The sequence below is a fragment of the Plutella xylostella genome, chromosome Z (genome assembly GCF_932276165.1).
Source record: "Plutella xylostella chromosome Z, ilPluXylo3.1, whole genome shotgun sequence".
NCBI lineage: Eukaryota > Metazoa > Arthropoda > Insecta > Lepidoptera > Plutellidae > Plutella > Plutella xylostella.
Window position 1 is genome coordinate 9,692,908 of NC_064012.1, and position 26,644 is coordinate 9,719,551.

A 26,644-nucleotide genomic window follows, 5' to 3' on the forward strand; every position below is an offset into this window, starting at 1 on the left:
TGTATGCATGTAAGTAACTTAATTCAATTTAATCTTTCCTTACTATAGCCCTGCAGAGTGCATTCAAGGATCAATAATTGCAATAACATAAACATATTAATAACATACCTGCAGGATACGGAACCAAAACGAACGTGATGCGAATGCACTTGGCGGCATAAATTATGGAATGGAAGCCTTTATCGTTCCTTTGGGTTATTTATTATAACTCGTTGAGGCCATTACACGACTCGTCACTTACCAACATCCATCTGTAGGTATACAAAGTAAGTAAATACTCGTTTATGTGTACCTTCACTCCTTACTCGTACATAAACGCATGTGTGTGCAATTGCGGGCGATTTAAAATCGATTATGGCATTCCTACGTGTTCATCTTACTGCCTGCGCCCGGAGAAATGCAAGGGGTCGGTCCAGGGAAATCCCATGACTCATATTATTATTACTTATTGAGATCTACACGATTCCATTCGTAATTTTACTTACCGTTATAGTATTATTATAGTTTAGTTAAGTTATTGCTTTTGCTGAACAGAGGTAATGCTGTCAAAATCTTGTAAGAAGTTCAAAAGTATAAGAATCATATAAGAATGATTGGCTTCATAGAACAAGGCGGAGTCGGTTGTACCTTCAATCATAACATCGTACCATCAAACTACCATCGTAACTTCAATCCTTCAAACTCTAGCAGCTGTAGAGCGTTACCTAAACGATAGTAAAAGAAAACTCAAAGTGGTTTTCTTCTACAGGCTGAACCTTTCAAGGAGTGCCATAAGTATAGCCCTCCCATCAAAGACCGACGACGCATAGTTTACCCTGTTCGTGGTTTTCAGTGTCCACTAACAATTTGTACCACTATACAAACACTTACAACTCTTATCAATAGAGGTAAGTATTTCGATGTGTTGTTATTGTACATAAAACTATGAAACCTATTAATATTAAGCTCTATCCATAACCTTATTCTTTATCTAAATGGAAAATTTAAGAAAAGGTTGTTGTTGCAAGTAAGTATAGTCTAGAAAATATATGTGTTTTACGTCATATTCAAACTTACCTTTACATATTTGATTGTAGAGATGTGGTTAGTTCCTACTTACGTAGGTCTGGTGCTTTTGTTTACAGTTCATAATAGTAAAGTTTACTATCACAGTTATCAGTAAATCGACATTATTTGTATAAGTACTTATTTTTTTCCATTCAAGGACACGTCCCAGCCTAGTTTATTTTGTTTGATATTATATTTCCATGTTATACTTCTGTAAGGTTTGTAAACAAGGTAATTTACACCCTACGCATTGTGATGAGGCGGCGCTGCGCGTGCGCATCGCATTAGCTGCTGAGCCTGCGTGCGAAGCGGATCGCGCCGCGGTGTGGTCGTGCGCTCTAGTGAACTGTGCTTATTCCGAGGAAATCACTTCATTATAATAATAATAAAAGCAGACGATTGAGAACCTCCTTTTTTCTGAAGTCGGTTAATAAACTAAATGTCGAAAGACAACGGTCGCCTGAGCCGGCTGGGCGTGCTGGCGCCGGCGGCCCTGAGCGCCTGCATGGATGCTTCAGTGCTGGCCGTGCCCACTGCTGGAGCCATCATCTCTACAGTCCTCAAGGAGCTCAGCAAGGCCTTCATGCTGAAGAAGTGAGTTTCTATGATAAGCCGTGATGCTGTGTTGTTTCTCGTGTGCTGATGTGTGCCTGTTGGCTTCTGCGAATGTTTTTTAAATGATAAGTACTTTTTGTTTCCCTCAGCTGCGTCTAAAACTGCTATTTCTTATATTTTGTTTGCGATTAATGTTCCCAGCTGTAATTATTGGTCCAAGTCATATAAATGTTGGTCCCTAAAAGGCTGATTCCTGTATCTTGTGAGTGCTTACATAATTCCATTTTATTAGTAGTGAGCATAAGAAGTGACGATTAAACATTAGCGAGCAGTTACGTATCTTCATTATAGTGACAAGATAACAATGCGTGTGGGTAGTTTATTAGGTACATAGGTACCTATCTACCCGAAGCACTCACCTTTTAGCCTGTGAACTATTTTATGTAAAGTCATAGCACCTACGTACATATTATACTCGTATAAGTTAAATAAGTAAAAAATAGCGATCCCTGATGATGAAGGGACCGGCTACATCTGTTATAAATCCGGGGACGTGTTGTGTGTGATGTGTGTAGCAGTGGTATTTATGTGGATGTGCTTGAGCAGCATGTGAGCTTGAGATCGCTATTTTAAAAACTCCGCTTGTATACTTTTAGGCGCAGGCCACCGTACTTAAAAGTTACATTTGGTACCAACCTACCCAACGTTGTAAAGTCACTAATAGACGTACTTTACTCAATATTGTACCCAGCAGGACTGCCCTGGATGACTCTCCGATATACCCTTCCAGCTTTGCGCATCATCACCGACAATCCATGTCCAATCTATAGCTCACTTCGGAGGAATGCCTTTGGTAGTTAAAAATGTATTGGACATTATTTAAGTATGGAAGTCATAATAAATGTACTACGACGTATTACTTCCATGGATTTAAGTTACAACTAATAACCTCTCCTGCTGGTTACACGCAACATGCCTCTCGATGCTTCCCCTGCTAATTCGACTCAATTAACTAAGGAACTACCCTGCCAAGTACCTACTTTCTAAGAATGAACACAAAATTCTCAACTAAATACATAAGATACCGATGCTTACCTACTACTTACATGGTGATGTCACAGCAGACGTAATTGTTACAAACAGTAGCATAAACCATTTTAAATATGTCGTAACGTGACCATAAATAAGATAGTAATTAATGGAATTGCAAATACCCAAGACATGCCATATCAACGAAAAAAATGCGCTTACCTAAATTTTGGTGTCAATTAAAATGGCGGCGGTTTTCTTGAAAAATGTAAACAAACAAATTGTTTGACAGCTGAAGTACCTTGTGTTTGGATGTCAATCAACATGGCGACCGACCGGTCGCCAGGTAAGCGCATTTTTTTCGTTGATATGGCATGTCCTCTCTTTATTCCTTTGTCATTGCAAATACCTTATAACCCATAGACAGCCCATAGTATGGGTGACTAAATATTGCCTTTACCCTTCCGCTTGCAAAAAATTATTACCCTTTTAATCTCGACCAAAAATTGAAGTATAAATAATACCTACAGTAATATGTGCTGGTGCGAATGAACTTTGTGAATTTCTGACCATCACGAACCTTAGAGCTTTGCTTAGTCACTTGCACCTGGCATCACCAAAATTAGCGGTTTTGGGAACCCGAGCCTACCTTTTTTTCGGCTGCGTGAGTAGCTGTTGGCTCACCGATTATTCCAGATTTATTATTATTATCATTTTGTATTTTTTCTTGTGTTCTGATTGCGGCTGTATGAATTCTATCTTTATGTATGTGGGTGGATTTCAACAAGTCCTAAAAAATCTTCATTTCCGTGGACTTTTTTATCTTTAGGTTTTTTATATTGAAAAAGCGCTTTTATTAAAGTTTTTGTTAATGTTAGTGTTCTTACTTAATGGCTAGCAGATAAGTTAAAAACTTAAAGAGATACAGATGATCAAAAAGGACAAAGGCAGGGTTCTAAGGACGTTTTGTACCACTATGGAAATGACGGGTTCCGTAATGAAAGTACCATGATTAGAGAGACACTATACAGGTACACAAGTCAATTAATTACTAGATTTTTAGAAGCTGGGAGAAAAGAGAAAAACGGAAAAAAAGAATCTTTAAGATGTAGTCGCAATGGAACGTAAACATTCATACAGGAAGAATGGAACGTCAAGTGAAGTAATGTTTATGCCAAGTACTCTGTGATTTACGTCATAAATGTCTAGGTTGGATCTCAGTATAATGATAAAAATTGACAAACCAGAGCAGAAAAATTGAAATGATAAAAAAATGTGTCATGTCAACAACTAAACGTCAACACCATGTCAACACTTGAACAACACAAGACGAACAACGTGAATAATAATTTGATAATAATATGTTAGGTATATCAAGTTATCTGTTTACGTTTAAATAAATACGGGACGTGCAACGTACATAATAAATATAATGATTTTATTAATATTATCGACTAGATCAGGCTACTACTTTCATCATGGAATAATGTTATACTTATCCAACTTCTGAAGTTTTAAATTGCCATTCCGCAACAGGGATCTGCTATGCCATTTCGAAATGCTATTTGTAAAGGTTCTACTATATGGGTATGCATTTGGCGAGTAATGTAATGAAATAAAATATACTGTTTAAAAGATCATTGTTTTATTTACATAACATAATTTGCCTGGAATCAACTTTAGGAATTGTATGTTCCTATTACCTACTCTATTCTATTCTCTGTTGGGGTGTAAGTACCTGCACCTGGCTCTCTAGATGTGCTAAATCTAGATAGGTATGCAGGTTTCCTTCACTGAAGTGTGATGGTATACATTTTAATTAAATTCAAAGAACACATTGGTACATGTCAGCGCCGTGATTCGAACTGCAGAACGCAGTTGCTCTTCTCATATTTGACTTAGGTATTTATCATCCTATGGTTCATAGAAAATATTGTAAGGATTTTGCGTGTTCTTATTCTGCTGCTTCTGCAGGTTCCTGATGAAGAAGATGAGCCTGCCGGGGAGGTGGAACAGGAACCGGGTCTGGTTCTCCCCTTTGTCACATTTGTTCTATATCTTTTGCAGTTTCAGCGGTATTCAAAATATTAAATAATTAGGTTAGGTAATGGAAAATGAAATAACAACTACTATGACAAGATTGACAAGCAAGATTCAGTGTTATTAGATTTAAATATTCAAAAAGTATCGATTATAGTGAATCGAATAAAGAGAAAAAGAAAATGGTTTACTATGGATAAAAGTCTTCAAGACTTAAATATAATTATATATTATAAACCAAATGTACTAGTTGTGGCACAAATAGTACCAGAACATGTAATTTATTGATAAATAAAATATCTTTTGTATTTAAGAATGTATCGATATTTCTATTCGATTACTTTTTTGCTCGGATTTGCTGGTAATATTCCGAGGTCTGGCACCACTGTTGTTACGTTCCGTTCTCTATATGTTTGTTTTTACGTTCCATTATCCTTAGATTTAATATTCTTCATTTATCATTTTTTCTTTTCCCCCGACTTCTAAAAATATTGTAATTACTGAAAATACCTTATCTTCACTGTATTAATAAATGGTGAAAACATGGTTCTGAAACGCTCCAAAAAAAAGGCGGTACGCCCACTGCCGTTCTCCTTTCGTGCCACGGCGATGACACATGCGTTCACGGCAATGAAATAAGCGTCCACGGCAATGAAAAAAACATCCACGGCAATGAAACTAACGCCCACGGCAATGAAAGAACTGTGCTATGTATATGAAAGAATCAATCCATTGCAATAAAAAAAAACTGTGAGAGAAACGCAAACTTAGACAGATTATGTATGGTAGAAATATTTGGATAGATATTGGAACGAAAGAAAGAACGACAGTATGTATAAAATAATAAAGAATGTAGTATGGAATTCTTTAAGTAATCGACATGGCCTATCGAGTCAGTAAGCTGAAATGGCAGTGGGCCGGACACATTGCTCGAAGGACTGATGGTCGGTGGAGCAGAAGAGTCCTCAAGTGGAGACCACGTAGCGGCAAGCCCCGCGAGATGGACGGACGATATAGTCAAGTCTCGGACAAGGTGCAAATCATTGGGGAAGGCCTATGTTCAGCAGTGGACGTCCTATGGCTGAGATGATGATGATGATGATAATAATATTATACAGTATACCAACTGTTAATTTTATGTAAAGTTCATAAAATACATTATGATATGACATGATCTGTGCTGATCAGCTGAATTACAAATCACCGAACAAACCACCAAAAGCACCAAAACCTAAAGATAGGTGCAGTTAGGTGCACATGTTTGTCAACAGCGAAGTGGGGCGCAGCATGTGCACTTAACCGCTCCTCCTCGCTTTCCTCGTCATCAAACCTATCTTAAGGTTTTGGTGCTAGGGGTTTTGATGGTGTTGTGTAATTTTACACAGATTACGTGATATGATGGAATATTTTATGAGCTCTATGCTAAATGAAAGTATATTTTAATTGATATAATAATATGGAATGTATTTTATCATCATCAGCCTATAATCATCCACTGCTGGACATAGGTCTCTCCCAAGGAGCGCCACAACACTCGGACCTCTGCCTTCCTAATCCAGCTACTACCGGCTACCTGCCTAAGCTTGCACATTTTGACAGCTATGTCGGTAACCTTAGTCCTGTGACGGATAACCTCTTTTCTGATACGATCCATTAGAGAAACCCCAAGCGAAGCTCTCTTCATAAGCTAGCATAAATCGGTGGACCAGTCCCACTCTCAGTGTCTACGTCTCTGCACCATACGTCATCACTGGCAGGGTGCACTGGTTGAAGACCTTTCTCTTCAGGCTCTGAGGAATGGCCGAGGAGCATATATATGTGACGATGATTCCCGAATGCAGCCCAACCCAGTTAGATGCGCTTTTCAGCCTCCTTGTCGAAATTGCTTCTGCCTAGCCGAATAGTCTGCTTGAGGTAGACATATAGTTGTCTCACCAACGATCACCGGCTCCCGTTTGATGTGAACATTCTACATGACTTTCGTCTTGCCCAAGTTCATACCGAGGCCTACACGTTGGCAAGCAGCATTTAGGCCACTTAGCATCCAGCTGAGTTCCAGCAGAGATGTATATTCTATGCTATTCTATTATCTGCTGGGGGTGTAAGTACCTGCACCTGGCTCTCTCGAATGGAACCTTTGTGCATATATCCAAGGTCTAAACTGCCTTTTTAATCTTGGACCATTTCCGACCACGCTGGTCCACTGAGGGTCGGTGGATTCACATATCTAGATGTGCTAAATCTAGATATGCAGATTTCCTCACGATGTTTTCCTTCACCGTAAGAGCGATGGTATACATTATACTTAAATTCAAAGAACTAATTGGTATTATTGATAAATTATACATTTAGTTTTTATACATCGCGATACGCGCCCGTTTTATCGAACTGCATAAAGAGGTAATTTAACAAGTCCTGTAGGTGATTTCAATGATCGGTATTACCTATATTACAAAGATGGTAAATATATTTTTATTTGCCTAATCATACATACCATGGCGATGAAAACATATGTCACGGAAATGAATAAACTGGCCACGGAAATGAATAACCTGGCCACGGAAATGAATAACCAGGCCACGGCAATGAATACACATTATTTTACAAGACATGGCGATGAAATTTTTTTCATTTCAGTGACTTTTTTTTCATTTCCATAGCAAATTTTGGCCACGGAAACCACGGAAATGAAAGCATGGCGATGAAAATCAAGCCATTAAATATAAATAACGAAAAAAGTATTAACTATTCGGAGAAACAAACACTTTATAAGACAAATATTTTCTAAATGCTTTCTTTTGAATGCTTACTCAAGAAGACAAACTTAATTTTATAGAAGTTATATCTATCCACGGCGATGAAAGAAAAAATGTCCAGTGACCAAAAACAAATATAACTTTCACTATAGCGCGAAAACGTGGGCACCTGTGTACCTCTTTCCACGTCGAGTAGTTAGGCAAAACTTGTAAAAAACGATTAGCGCACCGAGGGGGGGACCATAGTTCATAGATAAAACAATATCCTTGATCATGTTTAGGTCACGGCGATGAAATGTAGTTCTGGGACACATGAATTTTCACTTACCGTTCGTTATATTCTTTATTTATTTGAATAAATGTATTTCGTAACAATACTTTAACTATTAATGTATCAAATGAAACTAAGTTTAAATCTAAACACTCAATATTTTTTCATCAATGAAGAATAATACAAAACGAGATGACCTGGGGACAAACACGGCAATGAAAGATTTGGAGGTTTAATATTTTTTTGTAAAGTATCCATTAATCCTAATGATAAAATATTTAGTGCTTCATATAGATTACTATTCCACATAACCGGAAAAAAATATAAGAAAATTATAACTTTGTTTTTTAGTACCGATTACATTGATGCCACGCAAATTTTGGCCGCGGGAAATTCACCCATGTACTTTACTTGTACATGTTATGTAAGTACTTAATAGTAAAAATCAACCAGATTTCGTAGTTTATCTTGTGGCGATTCTATAGACAGTTTTTTTTTACATAAAACTGTTTTCTCGATATTCAATTCTGTAATAATTGACTACAAAGAAACTATGTAACGAATATTTAATTATACGATATTTAAGATGATATATTATGTTATACCAATTTATGAATGCCAGTGCTAAAATTAAAATTGAAGCATATAAAAATTAGCTAATCATTTTCTCAAAAACCTCAAATGTCAAGTGTCAATCTCAGTATATTTAAATATCTACTCACTCTTATTTTTACGGTGGAAGCTATAACCCACCGAATCAAAATAAGTAGCAGGGATTGAGATATTCATTTTATGTAGGTAGGTACAAATTATGTTCCTCGATCAGGTAAGCCAATCGCAATTACTAATTAGCTAACGAGAATCGGTGATCAAAATAGGTCTGTGTCTTCACAATTCGTCATTCGTCACACACAAATGGCTCCGTAGAGATCCGGAACTTTAGGCGTGTTAGCTCCTTGGCCGCGCAAGGCTACGCTCGTGACCGCTGCGCGGGCGCAGCCTGGTAGAAGGCCGCGGAAGTGACGAACCGTTCGATATTTGAATACTTTATAATTCCAACTCCAAATCGATGTTCGAAACGGATATAAAAACCACAAAGATTTCATTGTTTTTCATTTACTTATCGAAATTAATTTTCTACGTAGGTAGGTAAGTACTTAGGTGAATTGAATATGAAATATGGAACACCTCCAGGTGTTGGCTGTTTCAACAGTTAGTACTTATTGATTCTAGGTACACCTATTTAAGATTTAATTTCTTGCTGACGGTACATATTTTCAACAGCTAGTGCTTTAAATAATGATAAAAATATTGATAGTCTCATAATACAGGTTTCCTCTATCTTAACTGCCTTTGCTGACCCATATCTACGGCAGTTATAGTGTTGTAATTTTCCGAAACATCAATTACATGCATCTATCGACAGAATAAGTGCAGCGAAAATAACTATTAAAATTACACTGGTTAGTTAATTTGAAATTCACAAAACGTAATTAATTTGCAGTTAAATTACTTATTGTTTTCCGATTGTTGTTTAGTACAAAGTGTGCAGTAAATTTTAATTTGTTTGTAGCATTAGGACTAGCATATTAATATTGATCTGGCTCATAAGCTTGCATACATACACTAAAATAGGTACGTATGCGGTTCTTTGATTTGATTTTAATGATTTAAGTAGGTATGTTTTCAACAAAAACTTTGAGAAGGTATTATAAAAAGTGGTATAAAATCCAACCATTTAACATAATCATTCCCAAATCTATTTAAAATCCAGTTTAGCCCTAAGGGGCCGTCTCCACAGGAGAGGAAATCTCGACAAGTTGGCGTTTCAGCCTTGTGGAGACATCTTCTATTAGAGTATACAGGGTGTTGCAAAAAGGGTATACTGAGCCGAAACCTACGTGTCCAATACAAACCAGCTTGTTATATCTAAGCCCTAGGTTTCGGCTTAGTATACCCATTTTACCTGTATTCTGTATAGAAATGCGTGGCACAACGACCGTCGCGATTTCCTCGCGATTGGAGACGGCACCTAAGCCCGGTGAGTAGGGTACAACGTGGGTACAACAGGGTACGCGGAGTAGTCGTGTGCTCTACCACGAGTAAGCACGAGTTTCACAACCAGTCGCCCGACCGGTTTGTCAACGTCACATGTATGGACAAGCGGGGAAACCATCTATGCACTGTCCCAAGATGCCCTCACCTTATCTCAAAGTAAGTTTTACTACAGAATCATGCAAGCCACCTGGCCCCGACAGTACTAGAATTTTCTTTGCAACATCTGGCAGGTTTTCACGTAATGTTCCATTAAGTTTCTAATGACACCCGCGGAAGAAACCTCTCGGTTGGCCGAAATGCCTGTCTCATAGTGATAATGGGCGAAATTTCCTTATTATTTATTCATTAAGTTTCATTTAATTTTATTGAGAGTGCCTATTTTGTAGTACTTATATACTTATATTAGACGACCGAATGGCGTAGTGGTTAGTGACCCTGATTACTGAGCCGATGGTCCCGGGTTCGATTCCCGGCTGGGGCAGATATTTGTTTAAACACGGATATTTGTTCTCGGGTCTTGGATGTGCCCGTAAAATGGCAATAGGCCCGCCCCCTATTACATTGGGACTAACATAACACTCTGGCGAAAAGTGGGTGCAGCAATGCACCTCTGCCTACCCCGCAAGGGAGTACATTAGTACAAGGCGTAAGTGCGTGTTTTTTTTTATATACTTATATATGCTAATTTTATAAACATGAAGAGCGCGGAAAGACCAAATTTCTTTAGCTCTGCTATATCTTGGGAACCGCTATTGGTAGGACAGGTAAAAAGATAAAATCTATATTTTAACCTTAGAATCGAACCCAAGACCACCAAGTGGGTATTGAAGCGCAGCTATTCTACCACGGATCAGTCCACAAACCACGGATGAAGTTAATTAAAATAGGTTTGGCCATGAATAGGTTTAGTTAAATTCCAAATTGTATTGTTTGTATCGCCACTCAATTGATCACGTTTTTTTTAATAAATTGGTATATAATGGATTTATATTTAGATAACTGCATTTTTTAAGTAACTACGTAATACCTTGTAGTATTCGTATGTACCTACTACGTAATTTTCACAAATTCCTGGTTGTTTTTTGATCATACATCTAAACTCTTAATAATATATTGATAAAACATAATCCTAACTAATAATATAAATGCGAAAGTAACTGTGTCTGTCTCTCTGTCTGTTACTCTTTCATGCCAAAACTACTGGACGGATTTGAATGAAATTTGGTATAAGTACATATGGTCTAGACCCTGAGAAAGAACATAGGCTACCTTTTATCCCGGAATTCCCACGAGAAAACTTTTAAGGCGAAGCTTAGCGCGCGGGAACATCTAGTGTATAGTAAATTCATTATATCTACCTACTACAGGTAGATAAGTAGGTACCTACACAGACTAATAAGTAGTGTGTAGGTCAGGCCGCAAAGCAGTTTACTATCTTAATTCTCATTCATTACCCGCCATTCTCCTTTCCTTTGATAAATGTAATAACGGACCGCTTACTCCTCTAACTAAAGTCTATTGAGAATTCCTTATTTGATACCAATAGGTAACTGTTTTTCGCAATTGGTTCTTGTTATACTTTTAAGCTGAATAGGTACAGATAGCAAAAAATATCAGACCCGGGAAAATGTATGAATCAAATAATATATTGAATTGATTCGTGTAGGTACATTGAACATTGTTCAAACAACAGATAAACAAGCTCTATTGATTTATTATTTAATTTTCATGTCACATAATATCAGTCAGTGGATTTTAATACACTCCCGGGAAATGAAAAAGTTTCTCTCACAAAATGATGACACCAAACGACCCCAATTTTTTCAAATATTTAAATTAAACTTATAACAAAATATTATCGTTTTTAGTTGGCAATATCCTGATGCTCTGTTAAATGTACTTCAATGTTGCAGAAGACGTCATTAAGCTAGCCTTTTCCGTTTAGGAGTAATTTGGTGCTTTTCTCAGTGGAACCTTTTCATTGCCCGTGAGTGTATTAAAGTGCTTTATAACTTTTGCTGACTCTGCGATTAGCCAGACTTAATTACCTCTTGTAAGTAGGTATTATAAAGCGCAATCCGGTAAGCATCTATTTTATACATACCTCTACTAAACTCAATAGAATGAGTAGATACTAGATTAGGTACTTAGGTACTGGCGAAATCTATTTTTGTGTTTTACTAGGTGCTTACTTACAATGTTTCTCTGACAAAAGACCTAGATTTTATCCGATATCTTCGCTAAACTGCCATTCATAATATTATAAGTAATGTACATAAATTCTAGGTGTTTGCTATACCTATAAATAACTTTTCACAATAACACATGCTTTCAGTCTGAATTCAAACTTGACTTGAGCAAGTACTACATATATTCATGTGTTGATATTTGATACCAAATAATGGAGTAAGTAATAAATACGTGTAGTTCATATTCGTAATTATTCCGATTTATTAATGAATTTTGGAGTAGGTATACATGTGTATCATCTATCACTTTATTAATATCTCTACAACTTATACATTTAACACCTAACACAATTACCAAAATCTGTAAAAACATTGCATTTAAAACTAACCGCCTTGCATAACAGCCCACCTAACCCCTTTGCCCGTTCCAGATGGTTCCACGGCAGCATGTCGGCCAAGGAGGCGGAGGTGCTGATGATGGAGAGGGGCAAGAACGGCTCGTTCCTGGTGCGCGAGTCGAAGACCCACCCCGGGGACTTCGTGCTCACCGTGCGGGTCAGGGGCCGCGTCAACCACGTCAAGATTAATAAAGAGGTTAGTTTCTGAATTGTTTTAAACTGTGGCTATTATTGACTGCCAGTTTCAATAGCTCTATCTACTGAATACCAGAGTTGCAGGTTGTAAATTTTATGTGTCAAAATAGTATGAAAGTAACTACCAGACCAGTCATCGGTAGATAGAGTTATTGAAACTGGTAGTTAGGGTATAATTGACCACGAGGTAGAGAATCGTAGTACCTACTTCCTACGGGACGGAACTGTTTCGATGAACCGACTATACTAAAAATCGCAGGGGGGTTACACTATTATACTGACGAAAAAAGGCTGTCGTGTAATCGGCACGTTTAATATCTGTAGGTTTAATCGTGGGTCGTGCAGCAGCGCTTTGAAATGCCGTTTTTCGTCATATAAAGTATGTAGAGTAACCCCCTGCTTATCATTATCAATCAGCTAGCTATGTAAGCGAGCTAGGCAGCCGAACATAGTTTCATATCTTTGGATACTTTGGTTCACAGTAGTTCAAACTGTAAACTAGCTTCGGAGTTACTGAAAATAAGTTCGCTAGCTGGAGGTGTGGCCTGTCCTTTGTAGTGTGTTTATTTATGTACCTACCGATTTATTATCTACTTGTGGATTTATTATAATACTTAATAGTCTGATCGCCCACATCCTCCCATTACCCTATGTAGATAATGGTTGTATAGGTATATACCTAGCACCTATGTAATGTTGTACATACACTGTCCGTTGTATTGAAGTATTACCAAATAATAAACAAAAAATGCTCCTCTCAAGATGGCTCTTATTTTTTGTTTCAACGACGCGACTTATTCTGCGTGGGATGTAGAATTTGACATGTTATTGTGCGAATATGTATAATGGTAGTGTACAAAAAATTTGTTTACTTATATTAGTATACAGGAACCCTTATTATATTTGGATTATTTTATGATAAACAGTTACCATAAGTTAGCCTTAGTTAGCATAGGTACGTACCTACATACTTTGTAATAACCAAAGTGTACCTGCTATGACTACTTACCGTAGTCATAGCAGGTATATAAGGTATTTAAACTAAACTAAACCTACCTATACGCTAGTGTAGGTAGTACCTACTAGGTTTGTAGTGTTTGTGTCGTGCACAGGCTATTAAAAATAATTATTATAATAAGTAAATACCAATTTACTCCACCGATCAAACGTATACGAGTAGGTATATGAGTGACATTGCAATTATTTTTTTTTTGCACACCTTTAACATAGTCGGTCCTGTAATTCCTGTGGGTTGACTGGTAGGAAATGCTTTCAGCATTAAGTCTACCCTTTGTACATTTATTTATTTTTTCAATAAAGGACTAAATTATAATAAATAATAAGTATTGAAGTAGCGAGTCGCATTTCTCCGTGATTGATTCCGTAGCAAAGGGTGTATTCATTCAGTGATGGCTTCCGAAAACTTTACATAATCTACTCATTTAACTTAACCACTTTATCAAATAAATAATAAATATACATATGTACTGTACTATACTTACCATTAACTCATTTTACCTATGGTAGATAGAAAATAAACATTAAATATGAAAGAGAATATTTTTCTTCGGAGCAATAATTAAGTACCTACTTATGTTTTTATAGGCTGTAGTTAAATTTATCGAATTCATGATATTAACGCATTAGCTATACATAGAGGGCGTAGTCAGTAATTTGGTGTGTTCAAGTTGCAAGCGTACGGAACCCTATAAGAGGTCAATACAACCGACTGTTCCAAATCTAAATCTCAGATATTAGCCTGATTTAATTTACCTGCGCGTGGGCACATTACTGACATGCTGATGAGACCCGCACCCACACAGCCACGTGGTCTACCTGTCTATACAATATACATTATATATGTATATCATACTAGCTGTTCCTGCGAGCTTCGCTTCGGCTTAAAAAGTTTCACCGTGGGTATTCCAGGGTAAAAAGTAGCCTATGTTCTTTATCAGGGTCTACATCATATGTATACCAAATTTAGTTCAAATCCGTTTATTAGGTAGTTTTGGCGTGAAAGAGTAACAGACAGACAGACAGTCAGTAGTTAGATGTTGTGTGCGGGGTTCTCCATAATCAACTTTAATCAACCTACATTGACAGTTTCTCATCGAAGATTCGATAACTCTTATGTCAATGCTTTACGAACTAATTTAATTGAAAATGCATCAGCGCCACATACCTACACGGCTTTGTTTACCTACCATCATATTATGTAAATAGAAAATGTGTTTAGTTATGTCTGATCTAACACGATTACCTATGAGTTTACTGCGCAATATGTGCTAATGGAAGTTTACTGCTCATAGAGGTAATATTTTAACAAAATCACCAATTTATCCAACAGTCATATAAATTGAATTCAAAGTTCCGTCTATAATGTATATAATATAGTATTACTATGAACAATTTACAAGTGAGGAAAATTGTTCATAGTAATACTATATTATATACATTATAGACGGAACTTTGAATTCAATTTATATGACTGTTGGATAAATTGGTGATTGTTTTCTCGTATTTTCAATGTTCTCGGAACAGAATTTGTTCAGAATAACATCTGGAGTCACCCACTTTTCCCTTATTGTACTTACCACTTTTGCAAAAACCTGTAAATCAAATCATGAACTCATATTGTACATAGTAATATTCATTATATTATTATGTATAATGTAGGTACATTATTAATATAAATGACCGTTTACAGAAGACAATTGATTGATTGATATAAAATTGAATTGAATCATCCTAACTATAATAAGTATATGTATAATCGTGAATGAATAATTTCCTGGTTTTACCTAGACGCAGGCTATAGATTACATTCATTTAGTCTATAAATAAAGCTTCTGTATGTAGGTGTCCATTGACAATTCTTCTGATTCTATTAATGACTACGTAATGTGTAAAGTTGAAACCATTGAGTAGTTCTAAAGTCCGAGTTAGTTATATTTCCGAGTTGTTCTATGGCTGAAACACTAGGTACTTACATGTACAATGAATATTAAAAAAAAACATAGCCCTTCTATATTATGAATATTTATAAAGAGCATAAAGTCAACGATTTCTAATTTAAACATTAACTACATAACTATAAGTACTTCATTAATTATCTTTTTCTATGCAGGTTAATTATTACTAGTTAATTTAATAATCGTTTGGTTACATGAATATTTGCGAGTTTTTTGAAGTCAAAATGTGTATCTTCTTCGACTTGTTGACAATTTAAATTGAAATCGCATGTATTTGCAATGTATACTGAAAAATGACTGAAAAATATTTCCACATGATTTGGCACTGTGCCTACTATAACTAAATCTCGAAACAAACATCTTAACTATCCTCAGTAAAATTTATTTGAATGTTAAGTAATTACTTGCACAACGGTATGTAGGTATACTATAACGTAACATCAGTTATTATTGTTATAAAACTCAATGGTTAACATGCCCATTCTCTATTGTGCTTATTCAGTATTTATAGATATCCGAGATTAGCCAATCCGGAAACAAAAACCTACTTATAATTAGATATATAGATAGATCAATAACTCTATATTTTACCTCCGATTGCTACAAAACAAGTAGATGCAGCATAATACTCTTCATTCCTGATCTTGCTAGCCTACCTCATCTGCTTTTCCGAAGACAACTTACTTAACTGAAAGTTAAAATTTATCACTTAGTGAAAATTTCGCCATAGTCGGTTATCTAATCGACCTGTTTTCATTCATCAATTATACGTCATCTCCATATAAAATTCATGACAGATGTGTCAAAAGTCAACCAGCACTGCTCCCTGGTTATGCTCTAACCGACAATGGAGAAATTGGCACTTAACATGCATGAAATCGCAATGGTATAAAGTCGGAAGTGGTAATACGAACTTAGAACCGATCTATAGTTTTATTGTGAGGGTGGATGTTTGAAGGCTGATGGAGGGCGGTGTGCAAGAATGAGTCAACCGTGGGTCAGTGAGTAAGTTCCTTCTCTCAACAGACATTGTCCGTATAAGGCGACTTTACCCGGCAATGTTCATCGCTGTGTTATGTATGTGTAATGCATGGCTGTGATAAGTAGTTAGCTCTGCTCATATTATTATAATAATTATTATTAAGCTTATATGTCTTGTATACCAACTAGTTTTAAGTCTTTTTTTGAAAAGATGGCTCAGGAGTTTCTTGCCTCCGTTCTTCTCCTTAGACAGAAAGAGCCCCCCCTTATCCGAACGGAGAGTAATTTGTAAAAATTGACGTTCATCAGAAAATTTTATATTTGTACGATGAATAAAAAATTTTGACTTTGACTTTGACTTTGACTTTGTGTCACACAGCCAGCAATATATGTAAATTATAAATAGTACTTACTGATAGTGATAAGTTGAAAAGTCTTCTGAGTAGGTTTATTTTATCAAAAAATAATGTGTCGTAAGAACTGTAATTATGATAATAATCAACCGCTCTATTACTTAACAAGTACCTGTCTGTTTTTACTCGATTCGTGCTCGTGAGTTGCAGAACTACTCGTAGGTACCTGCCATACAAACTAGTTGATGGGAAAATCGAGGTAAAACTCGGGTCCTAGGTATTACCTGATCAATTGTTACTTATATCGCGTGACTTGGTGTCATACATTAATTATTACATGGTAGGTGTATAAAAATACACAGACATATACGTACGAATTGTCTTATGTGGTTCAAGCAGTTATCTAATGTAGAGTAGGAGCTAACCACCTACGTATATAGGTAGCCGTTCTTTTGAACAAAGCAATACCCAGGAGTTGCAGGAAAAAAAGACAAATAAAGTAAAGTAATTAATATTATGTGTGTGTAAACTAACAGTGAGTTAAATATCAAATGGACCAAGGCAGTGTCGGAGTGGTGGCCAAGGGAGGGACGGCGACCAGTCGGTAGACCGCCGACCCGTTGGTCCGATGACATTAGGAGGGTGACTGGACCAAACTGGATGAGTGTAGCACAGTACCGTGGGACTTGGCATAACATGGAGGAGGCCTATACCCTGCAGTTTATTGACATAGGCTGATGATGATGATGATGATGATAAATATCAAAAAGACTAAATTTTCCTCAATATCCTCTATAGAATAATGCAAGTGTACGACTATCGATAAGATAATATACCGATGGTATGCAAAGAACGCTTTCATTATGTATGTTGGCTCCTGCAGCAGGTTGTAAAAGTCAAGCCTTCCACGAAAAGACAGTAGCCCATTAATAAAGTACTGAAAAGGAGTAAAACTCATTATAGAACTGTTTATGGCGACAATTTGTTTGAAGCGCACACACCTCGCGCGTCATCCACCGATTGTCTCTGCTAATGATTATGGACACAAGATACAATATGAGAACCTGTTGAAGAACATTACTGTAGCTTAGCTTTTCATAGGTAAACTTACGAATTCTCACTTAGCTATAACCATTTTATTAAACGTGGGTTTGGTAGGTTAGGGGAAATACATCCAGAACATAAAATTTTGTGATTGTTAAACTTGTCTCACAATTTCTTACCAATACCGATACATTAATTAAAAGCATAATACTAGAGTAAGTGGTAAATGTAGGAAGCAAATGATCCTACACTACGTACATGTAAATGCGATGACACCACTTTTGCGGTTAGCTAGAGTATCCCAGAAGCAAGGCCACAACACGCATTAGCCGATAAACTACCAGGTATGAATTTAAAGTTTTAAACACTAATGTTCATAAGGAAACATAGTGATGTAGTGAAAAGGACAATAAGGACACAACACAATCTGATATTTACGTGATACTTGTCACGCACTCCTAGCCTTGGACTCGAGACCATCTAATGTCTACGCAAACAGCACCAGTTATGATATTTTTACCATTTATGCGTGGTTTGTGAGCACAATTAACTTTTGGTACTCTAATAAGTACTGTAGGTAGGTACGTTGTGGTACGGATTTTTCAGAGTGGTGTAATAGAAGGACATTGATGGGTTCTAAACCAAAAACCGCAGCCAAAGTTGTGTTCAACACAAAATAATGTCCCAGTAAAAGGTCGTCACAATATTCGAACGCACAGAGGACCTATCACGGGTTAACGTAGTTATACGCTGGCGTTCTAACTACGATACTACACAAACAAATGAAAAGGAAGGCCTTCAATATTTTCTACACCATCTATCTCCTCCAGAACAACAAGTACGACGTGGGCAGCGGCGAGAGGTTCGACGACCTGGTGGGGCTGATCGAGCACTTCCGCAAGTACCCCATGGTGGAGGTGGACGGCGACGTGCTGCGGCTGCTGCAGCCGGTCAGCGGCACCACGCTGAAGCCCACGGAGATACAGGACAAGCTGGACGGGCTACAGGTGAGAGATTATTCTAAAGGATTACTCTGTACTGGCGTAAAACGAACGCACGGGAGCTGTCGTGCAAACGGCACGTTTTATACGTAAGCGTTCGTTCGTTCGTCATGTAGAGTGACGATCATGCACTTTATTTTAAGCTATAGGGTTGTCAGTTATGTGATTTCGGTACCACCCCCTCGATGTCTACCTATGTGTACTGCCCATGAAAGTAATAAGTACTTCATGGAAATAATAAGTACTTCGTACAACAGTATAGGTACTTATTACTTCCATGGTACTTCCATACATAGCCATTGTCATTTGTTTCACAATCGGTTAACAAAGAAGTTTTAACAAGATATTACGGAGCAACAGGAAGCCCCAAAATGTTGTCTTTTTTAATAGACTCCTCAAAATAACTTTACCCAATGCGCTGTTTCTGCTCAAGAATCATAAAATACTAATAATAAAATACATTCAAAATCAGGTTTTACCTGCTTAAATGGTATTTGATCTAAATTTAAACAGAGGACCCGTAAAGGCTGTTGTTTTGTTATTGATATCCAAATTAACTGAATCACCTACATAAGTAACATAAAACAAAGATAACCAATTATCCTTAATCGGTAACATTAGCTCGGTCGTTACACTTGGCTAATTCCAGAACTGATGACGGCAATTAAATTTAACAAACAGATAACAGATAGACACTAAAAGGCACATTTAATTTATAGAATAGCAAAGATTTACAAGATAATGAGCAAGAGTGTGCGTTGGACGGAGAGTTCCAGTCATTGCAGTTGCTGGACAACCTCAACTTCTTCACTACCAAAGAAGGCTCTAAGCAAGAAAACGCTTGTAAGAACAGATACAGGAATATTCTACCTTGTGAGTAGCCACTATACCTAATATTATAAGTTGATCAGATTGTAACTGTTAGTTTCGAAGCAACACTGATGCAGCATGTTAAAATCTTGTATAATTAACATCAAAAAGTCTGAGCGTATTATAAGCCGTAGATATTTTTGGCTGATGATGGCAAAAAGACACTCGCGAACAATTTAAAAGTTCCACCTGCCATTGTCTTTCCATATGCCACTGAAACTTTTCATTGCCCGCGCTATAGTATTATGTATAATATATGTAGGTGTTTTTAAAAGCTAGACATCATCTTGAATCTGAGGATGACGACCTATGGATGGACACATCTAACGTATTCCCTTTGTTTTCAAGATGACCAAACCAGAATAGTGTTAAGAAGGAAAGATGAGAAAGCCGCATGTAGTGACTACATCAACGCTAGCTACATCACGACCCCAAGACTGATCGACACTCCCAGCTCCTCGTCCAATGAAAGCCTTAACAGTGTGCGTTGTGAGTACCCACATGTTTATTATTAGGTAAATCAGCATGTTTTTAAAATTACATGCTGTTTATTTCCCGTAAACTCATAACATAATACCCTGTTTCGTTTCATTGTTACTTATTCTTATTACAGACATCAGGGCCAGGTTTTAAAAAAAAATCATAATTACCTACTAAAATTCTAAACATTTTTAGCGTTACGGAGTGAACCGAAGCCAAAGAAAAAAGTTTTCGTTTTTAAATCCTTGTCCGATGACGCGTTGAAGGAAGCTAAACGATGTTTCAAATTGGATAAAATTAACGGAAATTCGGGTAAGAAATTGTTTTTTCTCAAGATTTTCTTTATTTGCAATCGACAGGACATGACGTAATAAACCTTATTCAAATTCATTTATTGCAAGTCACATTGTGGAATTAGGTGGTAATTAGTTCATTAGTTACAAATACTATACTGTTATACTGAACGTTTTTTTAGCAAAACAGAAAACTTACATTGCTACCCAGGGCTGCTTGTCAAATACAAAGGAAGACTTCTGGAGGATGGTGTGGCAGGAAAACGTCAGGGTCATCGCCATGATCACCAACGAAGTCGAGAAAGGAAAGGTAATAATTCAAACTATCTAGATTAAAAGTCTAGCTTAGCTGTTAATAAAAAAAACTATATATAGAGGGAGTAACGTAGAGGGGTAGTAATATTTCTTGGAGTAACGGAACATCTCACGTTCCTGTCGCAATCGGTCTGTCTGGTCTGCAAAACGTCGATAGACCTTACGAATTAGTTTTAATATGTCCACATACCGATAATAGAGGTATTTTACATAGGTGGTACTGAGCTGCAATGTTTTAATCATGTTACTATTCCTTGTTTCAGAGAAAATGCGAGAGATACTGGCCTCATCCTTGTGAACAAGAGATCTACGACAGCCTCACAGTGAAGTCAATAAGCGAAAACTACCATGAAGATTATTTAGTCCGAGAACTAGAAGTCAGAGACGAGAAAAAATCTTGTCGGACAATTTATCAATATCAGTTCACGGTACGAGTCAACTTTAACAATATGTTTTTTCTGTTAAGTTTTTGTTGTGGTCAGAAGAAACGCAATAACTGAGGGTTTATTACTGGCGCCCACGCGACCTGCCGTGGGGCGTAGGCGCGCTTGAGCCGTCGTGCATAATATATTGAACTAATTCATTTTTTATACAAAGTACCTACCTATTATAATGATTGTATGTCGATTTGATTTATACAACGGTGTTGTTGTTCAAGGCCTGGCCCGACCACGGGATCCCCGCATCCGCGGCCGGCGTGCTCGCCTTCATGGAAGACATCAACACCAAATTAAATAAAACCTTACAAAGCAAAAACGGACCGGATCAGGTAACTATATACTTCTACCTACGTATCTTTTTGGCGACGAAAAGTCTGTTTACTATGTGCTATGTCTAGTTTAAAAAAACATGTCGCTAATGGTTTTATAACTACTACGGTCTTTAAAGATACGAGTACAATAATTATGAACCTACTAGATGATATTAATGTTCAGTATGATGATATTTGGTGGTACAGAATTATAAAAGGCGACCGTATGGCGTAGTAGTTAGTGACCCTGACTACTGAGCTGAAGGTCCCGGGTTCGATTCCCGGCTGGGGCACATATTTGTTTAAACACAGATAATTGTTCTCGAGTCTTGGACGTGCCCGTAAAATGGCAATAGGCCCGGCCCCTATTACATTGGGACTAAACATAACACTAGCGAAAAGTGGGTGTAGCAATGCACCTCTGCCTACCCCGCAAGGGAGTACATTAGTACAACGTGTGAGTGTTTGTTCTTTTGTTGTTTTTTGTTTTGAATTGTAAAATAATGGTAATGTTTTCAGAACGTGATATGCGTGCATTGTTCGGCGGGAGTGGGAAGGACAGGCACTTTCATCGTATTGGACATTCTCATCGACAAAATTAAAGCTTTCGGTAAGCATTGTTACTATAATTATCAAGAAGGTCAAGCTAGCTGAGAATGCAGATATTGTATATACCTTTTCATATTTTCTACAGTGGAAAGTCTTCCAGATAGTTACCTCACTTTCTTATTTTACATAAACAAGACAGTGTGGATGTAGGTACATCTACCCACGTCACTGAAATAAGAAACCGTAGTTATGAAGACGTGTTACATGATAGCGTTATGAACAAAGGCATAGGATTTAATTACCATTTGATCATCATATCGGTAGCCACATAGAAAAGATAAAAAACAATAACTTGATATTTTCAAAATCTTTAAGATAAAAATCATTCATGTACGAACAGCCTACGAATGCTCAATGGCAAGGAAATAAGTGAATAAACACAATACTTTTATATGTTTTATGATTTTTAGGGTTCCGTAGCCAAAATGGCAAAAACGGAACCCTTATAGTTTCGTCATGTCCGTCTGTCCGTCTGTCCGTCTGTCCGTCTGTCACAGCCGATTTACTCGGAAACTATAAGTACTACAGTGATGAAATTTGATGGGAATATGTGTTGTATGAACCGCTACAAAAATATGACACTAAATAGTAAAAAAAAGAATTGGGGGTGGGGCCCCCCATACATGTAACTGAGGGATGAAATTTTTTTTTTCGATGTACATACCCGTGTGGGGTATCAATGGAAAGGTCTTTTAAAATGATATAAAGTTTTCTAAAAAACATTTTTCTTAAAGTGAACGGTTTTTGAGATATCAGCTCTCAAAGTCGTAAAAAGTATGTCCCCCCCCCTCTATTTTTATAACTACGGGGTATAAAATTCTAAAAAAAATAGAGGTGATGCATGCTAATTAACTCTTACAACGATTTTTGGTTTGATCAAAGTATCTCTTATAGTTTTTGAGATAGGTTGATTTAAGCTACGGAACCCTTTGTGCGCGAGCCCGACTCGCACTTGGCCGGTTTTATTTTTGTAATGCATTGATTTAGCTGTGCATGTTTGTACCTGCGAGGGTCGACTTGAACGTGTATGGCCCTCTAAGAACCTTTACTGAAAGAAAGCTGGCTAAAGCTCTGCCTGTTATCAGCGCTTATCAGCGCTGCCGCTGCTTCGGAAATACCAGCTTTTTTCTGTATATGGCATTAGAAAGAATATTTCAGTGGCGGCCATATACAATTTCATCCACAACTCACTTGTCCCCAGGATACGAGTGTGACATCGACGTGTACAACACGGTGAGGACGCTGCGAGGACAGCGCGGCGGCATGGTGCAGAACAAGGCGCAGTACAGGTTCATCTACCAGGCGCTCAGACACTACGTGGAGGAGAGGCCGCTACGGTATATCAGTAAGGTACGAGTGTGACATCGACGTGACAACACGGTGAGGACGCTGCGAGGACAGCGCGGCGGCATGGTGCAGAACAAGGCGCAGTACAGGTTCATCTACCAGGCGCTCAGACACTACGTGGAGGAGAGGCCGCTACGGTATATCAGTAAGGTACGAGTGTGACATCGACGTGACAACACGGTGAGGACGCTGCGAGGACAGCGCGGCGGCATGGTGCAGAACAAGGCGCAGTACAGGTTCATCTACCAGGCGCTCAGACACTACGTGGAGGAGAGGCCGCTACGGTATATCAGTAAGGTACGAGTGTGACATCGACGTGACAACACGGTGAGGACGCTGCGAGGACAGCGCGGCGGCATGGTGCAGAACAAGGCGCAGTACAGGTTCATCTACCAGGCGCTCAGACACTACGTGGAGGAGAGGCCGCTACGGTATATCAGTAAGGTACGAGTGATTTAAGTTAAGTTGGCACTTTAGCTCCTCGTATGCCGTTGTTCCTGAACAACGGCATACGAGGAGCAAGTAGATTTGTGTCATTTACATATATTTCATAGTTATATTTGCATAGGAACTTACTGTAGGGGAACCCGGAGTAAGACGGGGTCGCTAAGGGAAAATTAAAAAAACAACAGGTATTTATAACCACAACGTTATCAATTATTTATGGCTCATTAGGAACTTAATGACGAACAGTTTGGCACAGCTTTTGCCAAAAAAGTAATCATTACAATTGACTTATTTTAAGAAATGTAAAAAATGGGAAATAAACCATCTTGCCATCTTGTACGGGGTAAGATGGGGTAAGTATACTATGTGGGGCACAAAACAGACAAACAATACTTCTTCTGTGATTTTATGGTCAACACCAGCACCTGCAGTTTGAGCCCAACGCCTGCACCTTTGAAATCCGACCTACTTTTCCTTAGATTTAAAGTAGGACTGTTAATATCCTTAAGTAGAGGTAGAAACAGTCATCTTCGTTGTTATTCTTCTTCGTAGGCAGTATCTGCTTTGTTTTTATTAGCCTACTTTCCTGTAGCCCTTTTAGAGCCCTTCTACAATGTCATATATCGGGTTGAAGAAAAAAAAACTTAACCAAGCTAGATCCGTACCCTATCTTGCCCCTACAAAAATACCCCGTCTTGCCCCACGTTATATTTTTTATAAAAATAATTCACAAAAAAAATATTTTCAATGTTAAAGTGATTTTGCACATATTTAAACAAAGCGTACCAAACCTTAAATAAAAAGACACAATTACCAAAAATGCTACTGTTTTACTTACTGTGTTGTGACGTGGTACCTACCGGTCAAAAATAACATGGACACTATGCAAAAACAAACAATTGAGCTTACACAAAAAACGCATGCGCTCACACCTGCTGTCACTGGCGCACTAAAGGTCAATCATTTAAGCCTTTCTATTGGCTCATTACTCGGATACCTAAGATGTATAGTTTTGCATATATGTGGGGGGTCCCGTCTTACCCCGCGACCCCATCTTACCCCGGGTTCCCCTACTTATTAACTCAAGCTCAAGTCGTATAAATTCGGATATGAGAAGGGTGTATGGTTAACAGAGCATGTGTGTTTATATACTATTCATTCTCTTTCAGGTCTATTCCATTGAAGTCTAGCCGTAGCTGTGCCTCCGATAACCTTCATACTAGAAGTAATAATCTATTATCTAGGACTTTTAACATTAGAAAGCATAATTATGTTCAGAGTTTAATGTGACTGATTTAAAGATTGAAACTGTATTATCTCATAGCTTTTATATACCAATCATATATTTTGTAAGTTTTGCAATCATAATGTAATTTATTTGTAAATGTATGTTACTACGGCAAGGTTCGTAATGGCTTATTGTTGTAACTTTCATGATGAAGCCAAGAGTAGGTTTTTTCTTATCTAAGTTGTGAATGTAATTTCATTAAAGAATTAATTTAAGGTTCTAAATAAATATTTTATGAAAAAGTTGTATGTTTATTGGCAGCTTTCAACTTTTTCCACTGCGTCATACAAAAGAGTTCAACGGGGGACCGCTAAGAATTCGTAGCTCGCTACAAAGTTTTGGTACCTGATTTTGTGGTCGTTGGTCCCGTGCAGTAAATTTTGACTTGCACTATATTTTAAAGTTAATCTTTAAAATAATTTATCAAACATAGTAGACAAACAATCAAAGTCTTTACTGAATTTTTTGAATCATATATATTTCACAATAAAACATATATATATCTAACTATTTTTGCATGTAACTAAGCTTTACTAAGATATTATAAGTAAAATTTAAATTACATAAAACAATTTAATAACAAACGTAAGGTATGAAGCTTTCAGCTTTACCAAATGCTGCCAAGTCCTTGAACTCAGCGGCATAACTAAGTAGGTATCACATAACATTAATACAAAAACAGTTCTCTTAGTACTTGAAACTTAATAATACCTAAATTAAACTGCAACATACATACATAATAATAATAAATTTAATCATCTTAATGTTTAACAATAATATAATTATAATAATCATATTTGCGATACATCAAAAAACAAACTTGTGAAGTGTTACAGCTTTTATATAACCTACATATATATATTTATGTATGACTGCCTCGAAATTTTGGCACAATTCAATATTGTAATAAAATGTAGAAGGTAGTTGCAATAGGGAATATGCATAAACTTTTTTATATTCTTATTCGATAGATTTACATTGCTTTATTCTAGTATAAATAAATTCAACGCCAAAAAAAGTAATTTATGGTACTTTAAAGAAAGTTAAAAATTTATAACCGACACGACCACATAAAACACACAAAACTTGTGTGACGTCATCACTTCGTTATTCAGCTCAGAGTAATGAGTTTCTCCAGTCGCGCGGACGCTCAGTTCTATGGGCATAGATTATTCTGAGATTGACATATCAACATTGTTTACGTCACATTCGCTCTATGAAAAGGCATCAAGTTTCAAAGATTTGAATTTACGAAAGTTTTTTGTACTTTTCAACAATTATTTACTCGGTCAAAAATAAATTATAATCAAAAATATTGATAGAGGCATAATTTTGAAATAACCAAGTTTATT

At 37.1% G+C, this 26,644-nt stretch overlaps 1 protein-coding gene across 3 annotated transcripts; it reads left to right on the forward strand.

Moving 5' to 3' along the window:
• The first annotated feature begins 1,421 nt into the window (after positions 1 to 1,421).
• Positions 1,422 to 26,644, forward strand: LOC105384127 (tyrosine-protein phosphatase non-receptor type 11). 3 transcript variants are annotated; one of them, XR_007268178.1, is made up of 12 exons: positions 1,422 to 1,641; positions 12,377 to 12,539; positions 18,722 to 18,898; positions 19,612 to 19,765; positions 20,111 to 20,251; positions 20,438 to 20,554; positions 20,718 to 20,845; positions 21,114 to 21,278; positions 21,509 to 21,619; positions 22,121 to 22,211; positions 23,412 to 24,001; positions 25,174 to 26,644. XR_007268178.1 is itself a non-coding variant. In XM_048632563.1 (12 exons), exons 1-12 carry the CDS (start codon positions 1,487 to 1,489, stop codon positions 25,192 to 25,194), a joined length of 1,572 nt encoding a protein of 523 aa, XP_048488520.1. In that variant the 5' UTR covers positions 1,422 to 1,486; the 3' UTR covers positions 25,195 to 26,644. The 3 variants fall into 3 exon arrangements, 2 of the variants coding, with proteins under 2 accessions (XP_048488520.1, XP_048488521.1); XM_048632563.1 differs by having other exon boundaries at positions 23,412 to 23,560; XM_048632564.1 differs by lacking the exon at positions 1,422 to 1,641 and adding an exon at positions 12,143 to 12,162 and having other exon boundaries at positions 23,412 to 23,560.

Coding starts and splice junctions, on each gene's coding strand:
- LOC105384127 (XM_048632563.1), top strand. CDS start 1,487: ATGTCGAAAGACAACGGTCGCCTGAGCCGGCTGGGCGTGCTGGCGCCG. Junction 19,766..20,110: donor ATACAGGAATATTCTACCTT/GTGAGTAGCCAC, acceptor TTTGTTTTCAAG/ATGACCAAACCAGAATAGTG. Junction 21,620..22,120: donor GCAAAAACGGACCGGATCAG/GTAACTATATAC, acceptor TAATGTTTTCAG/AACGTGATATGCGTGCATTG.